The sequence below is a fragment of the Salmo salar genome, chromosome ssa28 (genome assembly GCF_905237065.1).
Source record: "Salmo salar chromosome ssa28, Ssal_v3.1, whole genome shotgun sequence".
NCBI classification, from domain to species: Eukaryota; Metazoa; Chordata; class Actinopteri; order Salmoniformes; family Salmonidae; genus Salmo; species Salmo salar.
Window position 1 is genome coordinate 30,752,136 of NC_059469.1, and position 13,370 is coordinate 30,765,505.

Genomic DNA, 13,370 nt, shown 5'->3' on the forward strand with positions numbered 1-13,370 from the left:
GCAACAATGTAAACATACATTCTTCCAAACAAGCTATTGTCCAATGGATTGATGATCATATTATGAGCAACAAGATCTGCTCTTTTAGTCTGCAAACGGTGTCAGTGGAGGAGGTGTTAAACCTTTTGAAGTCATTACCTGATGGGAAATCTACAGGTTATGATCTTATGGACCATTTTTTGCTTCGCTGTGCTGCTCCCCAGATTGCAGTTCCACTGAGATACATATTTAATTGGTCACTGTAAAAGGGGATGTTTGCAAATGTATGGAAGCATGCTAAACTTTGTCCTATTCCAAAAGACTGCAAAGAACCCGCTACTCCTGCCAATAGTCGACCAATTAGTCTACTCCCTACACTCAGTAAGATATTGGAGGGTATTGTGAGTAGACAAATATGGGAGTACATGGAAAATAATGATCTGATTACAGCCAATCAGCATGCTTATCGCAAAAATCATTCCACTACCACTGCATTGGTTGACATGACTGACCAGTGGCTCAATGCTATGGATAATGGCAAGTTTGTGGGGGTACTATTTTTAGATTTCAGTGCAGCATTTGATTTAGTGGATCATGAGATAATTTTGACAAAATTAATGCACTATGGTTTTAAGGAGGTAGCATTGAATTGGGTACAGTCATATCTAACTGACAGGAAACAGTCCACCTATATCAATGGTTCATTTTCTTCCCCTCATGCTTTAAGCTGTGGAATACCGCAGGGCAGCTGCCTTGGGCCACTTCTTTATTTAATATATACCAACGACCTTTCCTATGCCCTAGCTGAAACTCAAGCTACTATATTTGCAGATGATACTACAATTTATGCAGCAGGACAATCGGTTCAACAGGTACAGCAAGCTTTACAAGGAGATTTGGAGAATATTAGGGAGTGGGTTTGCCAGAATAAACTTCTTTTAAACACCAAGAAAACCAAAGTTATGTTGGTCTGTTCCACTAGGAAAAGGCCAAAACAGCATGGAATACAACTAAGTATGGGAGGAGTACAAATTGAAGAAGTGGCAGAAACCAAACTATTAGGAGTGCAGCTAGACAACTGCTTATCATGGTCATCTCAAATAACTAATCTATGTAAAAAAAATATTAAAACAGCATGTATAATCAGAAGGATAGCTAAATATTTACCAGAAAAAATTCTTAAGCAAATAACACAAGCTTTAATTGAGAGTCAAGTGAACTACTGTTCTGTGGTCTGGGGAAATGCATCATCAAGTGAAGTTAGGAGGCTGCAGACTGCACAGAACAAAGCAGCAAGGATTGTTTTACGGTGGAGATATGGTTTTTCTGTTGCAGTCATACGCAATGTTCTTGGTTGGTCATCAATCGACAAGATAATTGAAAAAACATGCTTATTTTATTTCATAATATACATCATTTAAAACGGCCAAGTACAATTCACAACGGTAATCAGTTGGTAAGAGAAAGACATTCCGTAAATACTAGGAATAGATTGTCCACCATCTATGCGTTATCCAGACAGAAAAGAGAAATAGGCAAAAGAACATTTCGATTTAGAGCAATAAAGAAATTGAATAAATTAACTGAGCAAACCAGAAACCTTTCAATATATAAATTTAAACATTATTTTAAAACAATTTAAATATAATACACAGAAATATTGTGGGATCACAGTAGATGAAGAATCCATATTTTTTAGATTGATTATTTATTGGTTTATTACGTTAGTATATTATGTATGTTTGTAATAGTGTGTTATATGTGAAAATGTGTTCGTATATAAATTGTATTTTAATATTTAAGGACTCTTGGAAAATTAGTCCAAATGGGGACTAAAAGAGATCGAAATAAAATAAAATCCTCAGCGGCATCAGGCTTGACCAAGAGACAGTAGGAGAGAGAGAGACAAGAAGAGTAGGACCAGGGATGAGTGGGCCAGAGTTGCCCCACTGGCAGAAGTAACGACAGCGGTAGTTGCACTGACAGTTGTGCTGTTGGCATTGTTGGTGTCATTGATGGGGGTTCTGGCTGTGACGGGTGAAGGGAACGTGCCCACAGTAGTCTGAAGGAAATTCTGGAAGCGAGCGGTTTTGGTGAAGACCTGGATGTTGGAGGAGCGAGGACTCCGGCTCCATCGTGTTTTGCTGGAGCTGGTCTTGTTGCTGCTGTCGACAGTCAACACAGCAGCCTGGTACCATGCATCACCTTGCTTACACATCAGAGGACCACCCCTTCACCCTATGGCGAGAGAGAAGAACCAACACACGGGGGAGAGGTCAGCATTGTCATGTCAGATAGACAACCAGACTGGTTGCCTACCAAGCTACTTAACTGGAAGATCATTATGAAACTTGGGACTGTCCTCACTAGGTGGATCTAAATGTCATACCATCAGGCAGGCTCTGCTGACGCCAATTTTGGAGATGCCAAAGTCAAATAGATCACATCCCAACAGTTGCAGAGCTATCCTCAATAACTAAACAGACATAATGCAACCATCCTTGCTGTACACCAGTTGACACTTCTGAGTCGACATTTGAAACCCATTATTGTGCGTTTGCTTTGTTTGTCGGACCCATCTGTACCTGTCGAAGGTCCAAGGCAGCAGTGCAGATGTTATCAGAGGAGCCAGAGCTCTCACAATCCACCACAGAGGTCTGGGACTGCTGCAAGTTCTGTTCGGCTAAGAAACAAGACGGAATAGAGAAATACAGGACGAAAATCACAAGTTTTAAAAGAACATATTTATTTTATTTTAATAAAAGAACACATTTATATTATCAGGTAAGTTGACTGAGAACACATTCTCATCTACAGCAATGTCCTGGGGAACAGTGACAGGGGAGAGAGGATGAATGAGCCAATTGGAAGCTGGGTATGATTAGGTGGCCATGATGGCCAGATTGGGAATTTAGTCAGGACACCAGGGTTAACACCCCTACTCTTATTTTATTTATTGATTTCACCTTTATTTAACCAGGTAGGCTAGTTGAGAACAAGTTCTCATTTACAATTGCGACCTGGCCAAGATAAAGCAAAGCAGTTTGACACATACAACAACACAGAGTTGCACATGGAGTAAAACAAACATACAGTCAATAATATAGTAGAAAAATAAGTCTATATACAAAGTGAGCAAATGAGGTGAGATAAGGGAGATAAGGGGGAACTTTACCTAGCAGGGTCTTGTAGATGACCTGGAGCCAGTGGGTTTGGCGACGAGTATGAAGCGAGGGCCAGCCAACGAGAGCGTACAGGTCGCAGTGGTGGGTAGTATATGGGGCTTTGGTGACAAAACGGATGGCACTGTGATAGACTGCATCCATTTTATTGAGTAGGGTATTGGAGGCTATTTTGTAAATGACATCGCCGAAGTCGAGGATCAGTAGGATGGTCAGTTTTACGAGGGTATGTTTGGCAGCATGAGTGAAAGATGCTTTGTTGCGAAATAAGAAGCAAATTCTAGATGTAACTTTGGATTGGAGATGTTTGTTGTGAGTCTGGAAGGAGAGTTTACAGTCTAGCCAGATACCTAGGTATTTGTCCACATATTCTAAGTCAGAACCATCCAGAGTAGTGATGCTAGACAGGCAGGAATGTGCCATGGGATCTTTAGTGACCACAGAGAGTCAGGAGACTTGTTTAACGTCCCATCCAAGAGACAGCACCATACACAGGGAAATGTCCCGAAACACTGCCCTGGGGCATTGGGATGTTCTTTTCTTATGACCAGAGGAAAGAGTGCCTCCTACTGGCCCTCCAACACCACTTCCAGCAGCATCTGGTCTCCCATCCAGGGTCCAACCAGTACCAACCCTGCTTAGTTTCAGAGGCATGCCAGAAGTGTTAGTCTGTTCCAGTATTACACACTGACTCACCTCCACCCTGGCCCCTGCCCCAGCCAGCCACCCAGCACTGAGTCCCTATGCTGAAGGTGCTGCTTCCCTGGTCCACACAGATAGGCTGGATGTAGTCAGACAATGTGGGTTGGCTGGCCAGTCGGAGGATTGCCACGTTGTTCTCCGTCAAGTTGCTCATGGTGATGTTGATGACTTTCAGGGTTACCTCGTTGGGGTTGGAGCCGTTCTGCTTCAGACGACCCATGATCACGGTCCACTGAGAGGCGTCGGACTGACTGGGAGGTGGGAATAGTGAAGTTGGGGAACTTTAGCTTGGCATTACCGATACCTTCTATTTAATAGGTCCTTGGTTCAACTTGAGCACCAAGGTACTAAGTGATGGAGATCTGACCATATGCATCTGACCAACTCACCCGTTTACATACAAGTGGAGTGTGTTACCTGGAGAAGCACCCAGCATCGCTCATGACATAGTCCTCTGCCACCATTGTGCCCCCACAGACGTGTGTTCCGTTTGTCTGCAGACTGGCTATCCAGGGCCAGGTTCCCCCTGAGGCCAAGCCCCCACCAGTAAGGGAGTTCAAAGAGGCACTGCCGCACACCACGGCTGCAGAAACAGGGAGAGAAGCGCTATAGAAGTCAGGACTGATTTAAAGAGAGGGATAAACACTAACGTTTGGATGTGGTCAAATGGAGAGTTACAGATACGTTGGCTAAAGCTACAACAGGAGTAACAGATGGGTGTGGCTCAGAGAGGAGGCAGCAATTTGTGTGTTTCACAGAGGGAAGTAAATCCACTTACTTTCAGTGGTGGTCGCAGAGGCAGTTGTTTTGGTAGTGGTGGTCGTAGGGTGCAGTTGTGGTGGTGGATGGGGCTGGAAGACCAGTACAGGAGACACTGAGGTCAGAATCAGTCCCACTGGAGGAGAAGGTGGCGTAGCCTGGCTGGTCACTGGTGATCTGGGTGTTGATCCAGGTCTGGTACTGAGACACTCTTGCGTACACTCCTGGGAGATTTGCCTGGGCACACCCGTTGCCAAAACTCACAACGCCAGACTGGATCCAGCGAGTACCCTGTTTGCTCACCATTGGACCTCCTGAGTCCCCCTATGCATTGACAGATTTACAGTCACTGAGATTAGATTTTGTTATGAAACATAATGGGTCAGTTTTTCAGACACTAATTAAAAAGCACTTTTAATGGATAATCTCTAATTAAAGTGCTTTTCAGTTTAGGACTAGGCTAGATATAATCTGAGTCTGAGAAACCAGACACAGATTACGAATGTGTCATTAGCCCACATTGTAATAAACAAAGAAGATAACCAAGAGATTTTACCTGACAGGAATCCTTTCCTCCTGCTGATAGACCAGCACAGATCATGTTGTCAGTGATGGAACCAACTCCATTGTTACAGTTACACTGCCTGTTCCCCACTACTGGCACATCCACTTCCTGTAGGGTCTGTGGTGAGGGCAGGGACACTGAGGAGAAAACAGGTATTCCTCAACATACATAATACCTATCAGAATTCTGATCCATCATCAGCAGTACTTAAAGCAAGCTACAGCACTCACCTAAACTGCTGATGCTGCCCCAGCCGGTGACCCAGCTAGTAGCCCCAGCATGGAAGGAGCTGCCTGGTGCAGCTAGGCAGACTGGCCGAATGAAGTTTGTAAAAGTCACAGTGGAGGAGAGCTTCAGCAGACACATGTCGTTGTCTCTGGTACTTTTGGTGTAGTTGGGGTGGCGGATGATCTGAGTGACTGTCCGGTTCACCTCGTTGGGGTTGGAGCCCTGCTGGCTCAGACGACCCAAGTAGACCAGCAAATTTGATGTACCGGTACTGAGAGAGTAAATATATAAAAATGTAACAGTATTGTTTTTAAAAGAGTGGCTCAGTTGAGTTTGGTGTTCGGATTAAATGTTTCCCACAATCCTACAAATCCTTACCTGGAAAAGCAGTGAGCAGCAGTCAACACCCACTCTTTATTGATGAGGGATCCCCCACAAAAATGGCTGCCTAATCTGTGAAGACTGGCCTGCCATGGCCAACTCCCTGCAGGAGCATCCTGACCCCCCACGATCCTAGTGTTAAGAGGAGGGGTTCCGCACACTAACAGTGAAAGAGAATGATGGGTTATTTGGAAGGTTTTTGTTGAATAGGTCACATTGGTGTAACAGTGCATCATAAAAGGTTTTAATCTTATTTAGAGAATATAGGTAAGTGGTGAAAAGGACTTACCACTCAGCTGTGAATGAGAGCCTGAAATACAAGACAGAAATAAAAGGAAATCCCTTAATCCTTCCCTTACTCTCTGTATCCAAACCCTGGCATTTTCACTGGGTACACTTGGTTCTATCTAGAACCTAAAAGGATTTCTTAGCCTGTTCCCACGGCAGAACTCTTTGAAGAACCCTTTTGCATTCCAGGTAGAACCCTTTCCACAGACAGTTCTATATGGTACCCAAGAGGGTTCTCTCTGGAACCTAAAAGGGTTCTTCAAAGGGTCTGCTATGGGGACAGCCAAAGAAGCCCTTTGGAACTATTTCTTTCTAAGAGTGTACATACTGTCCCATACTGATCAGAGTGAGCATACCGACTGACGTCAGCATAAGTACCAATTGTTATAACACTGATTGTTAAACCTCTTAAGGATCGGACCCTTTTTTTTTTGTTGCCTAAAATGACATACTCAAATCTAACTGCCTGTAGCTCAGGACCTGAAGATGGCGGAAGAAGAAATGGCAGCAGTTTAACGGCGACAAACCAATTGTGCTATTATGTGTTTTTTTCATGTTATTTGTAACTTATTTTGTACATAATGTTTCTGCAACCGTATCTTACGGAAAAAAAGAGTTTCTGGATATCACGACAGCGATCCCTCACCTCAGATTAGACAAAGGTTTTTTCTTCAACAAGCAGGACGCACAGGATGTACTTCAGACACCCGACAAGGCCAAAATCCCCGTCATAGCCTGACTAACCGGTGCCCCCGCACATTGGCAACCCGGACTATTTGCATTGTGTCCCGCCAACCCTCTTTTACGCTGCTGCTACTCTCTGTTTATCATCTATGCATAGTTGCTTTAACTGAACCTACATGTACATATTACCTCAATTAGCCCGACTAACCGGTGCCCCCGACATTGACTCTGTAGCTGTACCACCTGTATATGGCCTCGCTACTGTTATTTTCACTGTCATTTTACAGCTTTTTATTTTATTTCTTTACTTATCTATTGTTTATCAAATACCATTTTTTTTAAACTTTTTTGATACCATTTGAAAGCTAACACTTTCAAGTTTGTGAAAATCTAGGAGAATATAACACATTAGATCTGGTAAAAGATAATACAAAGGAAAAAACATGCATTTTTTTATGATCTTTGAAATGTATTATTGCAGTTTAGGCTCAATTTTGATTTTGGCCACTAGATGGCAGCAGTGTATGTGCAACGTTTTAGACTGATCAAATGAACCATTGCATTGCTGTTCAAGTCTGCCCAAAGGTGCCTAATTAGTTTAATGATACATTTTCAAGTACATAACTGTGCCCTCTCCTCAAACAATAGCATGGTATTCTTTCACTGTAGTAGCTAATGTAAATTGGACAGTGCAGTTAGATTAAGAAGAATGTACGTTTTCTGCCCATATCAGATATGTCTATGTCCTGGGATTTTTTTTGTTACTTACAATGTCATGCTAATCACAATAGCGCACGTTAGCTCAACCGTATGCTTCCCAGCCAAAACAGTTTGCGATATATTAATGACGTTTTTGTTTTGGACTTCGGCAGGTTTTTTTCGGCTCTTCGTGCACACCAAAAAATGATTGAGGCAAGTCGAAGTTCGCTAGCTGAAGTCTACGCCCTTTTGTCGGTGACTGGTCAAATGTACTACTTCTAGTAGGAGTGGAAACATGAACCCACTGGGCACAGACGACAGTTCAATGTCTAGTTTGGATTTACTTTGGTTGAACGGTCAACTAACGTGAATACAACGTGAAATCAACAAAAACGTCACCATGTCATTGGATAAGGTTAAAAGTTGGGTGAAAAAAATATGATATTCCCTTAATAACCTCTTATTGGTAGGGGGCAGTATTTTCACGTTCGGATGAAATACGTGCCCATATTAAACTGCCTCCTACTCAAACTCAGAAGCTAGTATATGCATATTATTAGTAGATTTGGATAGAAAACACTCTGAAGTTTCTAAAACTGTTTGAATGATGTCTGTGAGTATAACAGAACTCATATGGCAGGCAAAAATCTGATGAAAAATCCTACCAGGAAGTGGAAATCTGATGGGTGGACTCTTTTCAAGTCATTGCCTATCGAACACACAGTGACTCAGTAATCACTGTGCACTTCCACTAGATTTCAACAGTCTTTAGAAAGTTGTTTGAGGCATCTACAATGAACAGAGACCGAACAAGAAGGCTGGGAAGTTGGTGACCCAGGGAAGGACATCAGCTCATTGGCGCGCATTCACGCGAGAGGTAGCTCTGTTCCAAAACGTTTTTCAAGACACTGGTTTCGTCCGGTTGGAATATTACTGAATTTTCACATTCTAACGGCCCTAAAGATTGATGTTTTACAGCGTTTGACATGTTTGAACGAACGTAAATATAACTTTTTTTGACTTTTCGTCGTGAAATTTTCGTCGCGCTTCCAACAGAGCCTCCCTGTGGCTCAGTTGGTAGAGCATGGTGTTTGCAACGCCAGGGTTGTGGGGGTCGATTCCCACGGGGGGCCAGTACAAAAAAAATAATGCATGAAATGAAATGTATGCATTCACTACTGTAAGTCGCTCTGGATCTGCTAAATGACTAAAATGTAAAATGAGTAGCTGAACGCGCGAACAACAAGGAGCTATTTGGACATTAATTATGGAGTTTATCGAACAAAACAACATTTGTTATGGACCTGGGATTCCTGGAAGCGCCTTCTGATGAAGATCATCAAAGGTCAGTGAATATTTCTAATGCTATTTAATATTTTAGATGACTCCAAAATGGCGGCTATCTGTATTGCGTAGTGTATTTTTCTGAGCGCAGTACTCAGATTATTGCAAAGTGTGCTTTCCCAGTAAAGTTATTTTGAAATCTTTCACAGCGTTAGCATAAAGGAGATGTTCATCTATAATTCTTTGAATGACAGTTTAATATTTTATCAACGTTTATGACGAGTATTTTTGTAAATTGTAGTGCTGTTCACCGGCAGTATTTGAGGGAAAATATTTTCTGAACGTTGTTTTTAGATATAAATATGAACTTTATCGAACAAAAAATGCATGTATTGTGTAACATGATGTCCTAGGAGTGTCATCTGATGAAGATCGTCAAAGGTTAGTGCTTCATTTCGCTGTGTTTTGGGTATTTGTGATGCATCTAGTTGCTTGCAAAATGGCTGTGTGGTTATTTGTGTCTATGTACTCTCCATACATTATCTAATGTTTTGCTTTCGCTGTAAAGCCTTTTTGAAATCGGACAAGGTGGTTCGATTCAGGAGAAGTGTATCTATAAAATGTTGTAAAATAGGCCTATGTTTGAGAAATTGAAATTATTAGATTTGTGGTTTTGAATCTGGCGCTCTGATTTTTCACTGGCTATTGTCAAACTCAGTCCCGGTGACGGGATCGGGTTGTCGTAAGAAGTTGCTTACTCTTTTACATTGATCAACATCACTTTGACTGTTTGGGTTGAAATGATGTGAAAACAATGTTGATTCAATCAGTTTTTGCCCAGTGGGAAGTGTTTGCTGTCATTTAACCTCTTACATCTAGACGTTCCGCTAGCGGAACACCTGCTCCAATATCCAATGATAGGCGTGGCGCGAATTACAAATTCCTCAAAAATACAAAAACTTCAATTTTTCAAACATATGACTATTTCACAGCATTTTAAAGATAAGACTCTCCTTTATCTATCCACACTGTCCGATTTCAAAAAGGCTTTACAACGAAAGCAAAACATTAGATTATGTCAGCAGAGTACCAAGCCAGAAATAATCAGACACCCATTTTTCAAGCTAGCATATAATGTCACAAAAACCCAGAAGACAGCTAAATGCAGCACTAACCTTTGATGATCTTCATCAGATGACAACCCTAGGACATTATGTTATACAATACATGCATGTTTTGTTCAATCAAGTTCATATTTATATCAAAAAACAGCTTTTTACATTAGCATGTGACGTTCAGAACTAGCATACCCCCCGCAAACTTCCGGCGAATTCACTAAGACTTTACTAAATTACTCACGATAAACGTTCACAAAAAGCATAACAATTATTTTAAGAATTATAGATACAGAACTCCTCTATGCACTCGATATGTCTGATTTTAAAATAGCTTTTGGTGAAAGCACATTTTGCAATATTCTAAGTACATAGCCCAGGCATCACGGGCTAGCTATTTAGACACCCGGCAAGTTTAGCACTCACCAATATCAGGTTTACTATTATAAAAGTTTGATTACCTTTTGTTGTCTTCGTCAGAATGCACTCCCAGGACTGCTACTTCAATAACAAATGTTGGTTTGGTCCAAAATAATCCATCGTTATATCCGAATAGCGGCGTTTTGTTCGTGCGTCCCAGACACTATCTGAAATGGTAAATCATTGTCGCGCGCACGGCGCAATTCGTGACAAAATAAATCTAAATATTCCATTACCGTACTTCGAAGCATGTCAACCGCTGTTTAAAATCCATTTTTTATGCCATTTTTCTCGTAAAAAAGCGATAATATTCCGACCGGGAATCTCCTTTTAGCTAAACAGAGGAAAGTAAACAAAGCTTTCGGTCGACGCGGGCACGAGCCTGAGTCTCACAGTACTGTAACCAGCCACTACCCAAACGCGCTACTTTTTTTCAGCCAGAGCCTGCAAAGCCACGATTCAGCTTTTTACCGCCTTCTGAGACCCTATGGCAGCCGTAGGAAGTGTCACGGGACAGCTAAAATCCTCACTCTTCAATAAACAGAGACAAGAAGAACAACACCTTGTCAGACAGGCCACTTCCTGCCTGAAACCTTGTCAGGTTTTTGCCTGCCAAATGAGTTCTGTTATACTCACAGACACCATTCAAACAGTTTTAGAAACTTTAGGGTGTTTTCTATCCATATGTAATAAGTATATGCATATTCTACTGGGTAGGAGTGGTAACCAGATTAAATCGGGTACGTTTTTTATCCAGCCGTGAAAATACTGCCCCCTAGCCATAACAGGTTAATGAGAAATGACTCGTTTTTATGCGCATTTTTCCACTTGAGAAATACTGCACCAAACATCTTAGCTAGATGTTGAATTGCTTGACTAAGACCTCCTCGGCTCCAATTTAATCAACACTTTTGAAAACGCATAGACCTACCTGTAAACTAGAATCTAGATGTATCAGTGTGACTTGTTACCTTTCTTCTTTCCTCAATTTCATCAGTTAGTATTTCTGCTTCACTCAATACTTTTGAAAACACATACCTGTCCACCTGCACACATGTGGCTTATTAACTTGAAGAACTTGAAAGTTAAGTCTGCTAGGTATGCATTCCCTTCACCAACTAGTTATAGGACAACAGACACAAGAAACATATCTTCCTACCCAGTAAGTCTTACATTTCTCAGAAATCGCTCCAACATTTCCTGGTTGCAAAAATTCTTAATAGTTCACCTTATTTCAGTTTATATGACAAAACAAGCAGACATTGTGTAGAGAATCATTGTTCCATCTAAACCGCTGTGAATAACTTTTCCATAACCCAAAATATAATATTTTCAGCGGTTTGAAGTTGGTGTATAAACCCGAAGGTAAACGACTTTTACTTTTCTCGCTTCTTAGACTTACTTTCAAAGAGAATGAGATATATATATATAACTGACATTTCTATGTGAATTTGGTTGGGTCGCCCAAAAAGTTACATATTGCAGTTTTAAATCGATTTGAGTTCAGTTAATTAATTCAGTCCAAATGTCTTTATATACAAACTGAAATAAACTTAGTAGCGAATTTCTTTAAAACCAGGTGAGTATAAATGAAGAACGCTGTAGGATAAAGACAGCGATACATTTAGAATTGTACTACTTACCTTTTGACAGGAATGTCACCATTATGGTCACCACACAAAGAGTCCTGAGGAAGGCCATGCTTTCTTGTTGGTACCCTGGACTCAATCTTACTTCCTAAACATCCCTCTCTTCTGTTGTCTTTTCTCAGCTCCTCCCTTCCACACACCACATTACCTGCTAGACACACACGTCCCTTAAATACCTTTCGTCTCATTTTTTCCCCCTCTGTCCACTTCCTTCTAAGCATGCTTAACTAATGCTGTAATCTATGGTTAGCCCAAGCCTAGCTTTTTGGTTTCCATTACAGAGTTATAATGTCGGCACTATTTTTATCACACCATTGCCAATTTAGAATAATTTTACTACTGTAATTTAGTTGCAATTTTACAAGACTTTAATTTAGTTGTAATTTTACAACTGTATCTGATAAATGTTACATGTAGATGTTAACAGTGCTTTCTTTCATTGCCCGACAACAAAGCAGTGCATGATCATGAGACTAAAATCAACACACCAAATACTACTTTGCATGTCTAGGAGCATTGACTAAGTTTTGCCACCGATGCCCAAGACAAGAACCTACCTTAAACCCTAATCCTAATCCTAACCCTTACCTTAAAACCCCCTAAAGTCAATGTCTGGGCCTCCATGATAATCTAATTAGCATAAACACCTGTTAGTTTAAACTAGACATATCTGGATTTTTGTATTGGATGAGTCTCAATCCACTGCATCCGTCGATGCCGCACTTCCGCATCTGCTGTGGAAGGTGACAGAGCTAGAGCGATGTTTGTCAGAACATGAGACATCCCGAAAATGGGTCTTCTCACAAAATCATCTGTAGCATCAGAACGGTTTGCTCTGTGACCCCCACAAGCTTCTTGGGACTAGTCTGAAGTTGGTACAGCTGATTTGCCAACTTCGGTCTGTAGCGTCCGAACAGTTTGGGCTACACACTAATACGACCCCTCTGTGGAAAGGAACACGTACAAGGCTTAGACTGTTATGGGTTAACCGTTTTAAATGTCAACTTCAATTGGGTGATGTCATAGTTGGGTTGTCCTAAGCATACTACTTATCAAAAACCCAAAGACAACAGGGTGTGAAACGGTAGTCCGTTAGTCCATATTATCCATATTAGTCCGGTAGTCCATATTATCTTTGTGAAACGGTAGTCCGTTTCACAAAGATAATATGATAAAGTGATTTCTCTTCCTCCTGGGTTGTTTTGAAGAAAAAGGTGTGGCTGTTCTAGATAAATAAAGCTCTGTATCCTCATTCCTACTTAAGGCCACTAAGGCCAGGCACTACTGGCTAATAGGGATTTTTTCCCCTTACTGTCATCTGACTGAAACTTTACCAGTTGAAAGTATACATAAATATAATATATAATTGTATTACAAGTTTTATTTATTTTAAAATTAAAATATGCAAATGAGGCAAGCCATCCTTAAATGTGCA

At 41.2% G+C, this 13,370-nt stretch overlaps 1 protein-coding gene across 1 annotated transcript; it reads right to left on the reverse strand.

Annotated features, from left to right (window-relative positions):
• Positions 1-1,720: 1,720 nt before the first annotated feature.
• On the reverse strand, positions 1,721-12,562 carry LOC123731451 (serine protease 27-like). Its single transcript, XM_045710257.1, is given in 11 exon segments — positions 1,721-2,217; positions 2,565-2,662; positions 3,858-4,114; positions 4,281-4,446; positions 4,642-4,708; positions 4,710-4,946; positions 5,179-5,324; positions 5,418-5,686; positions 5,794-5,956; positions 6,086-6,106; positions 11,930-12,562. Coding segments are annotated over 11 exon segments (1,503 nt in total). The 5' UTR covers positions 11,988-12,562; the 3' UTR covers positions 1,721-2,196.
• Between the last annotated feature and the right edge of the window lie 808 nt (positions 12,563-13,370).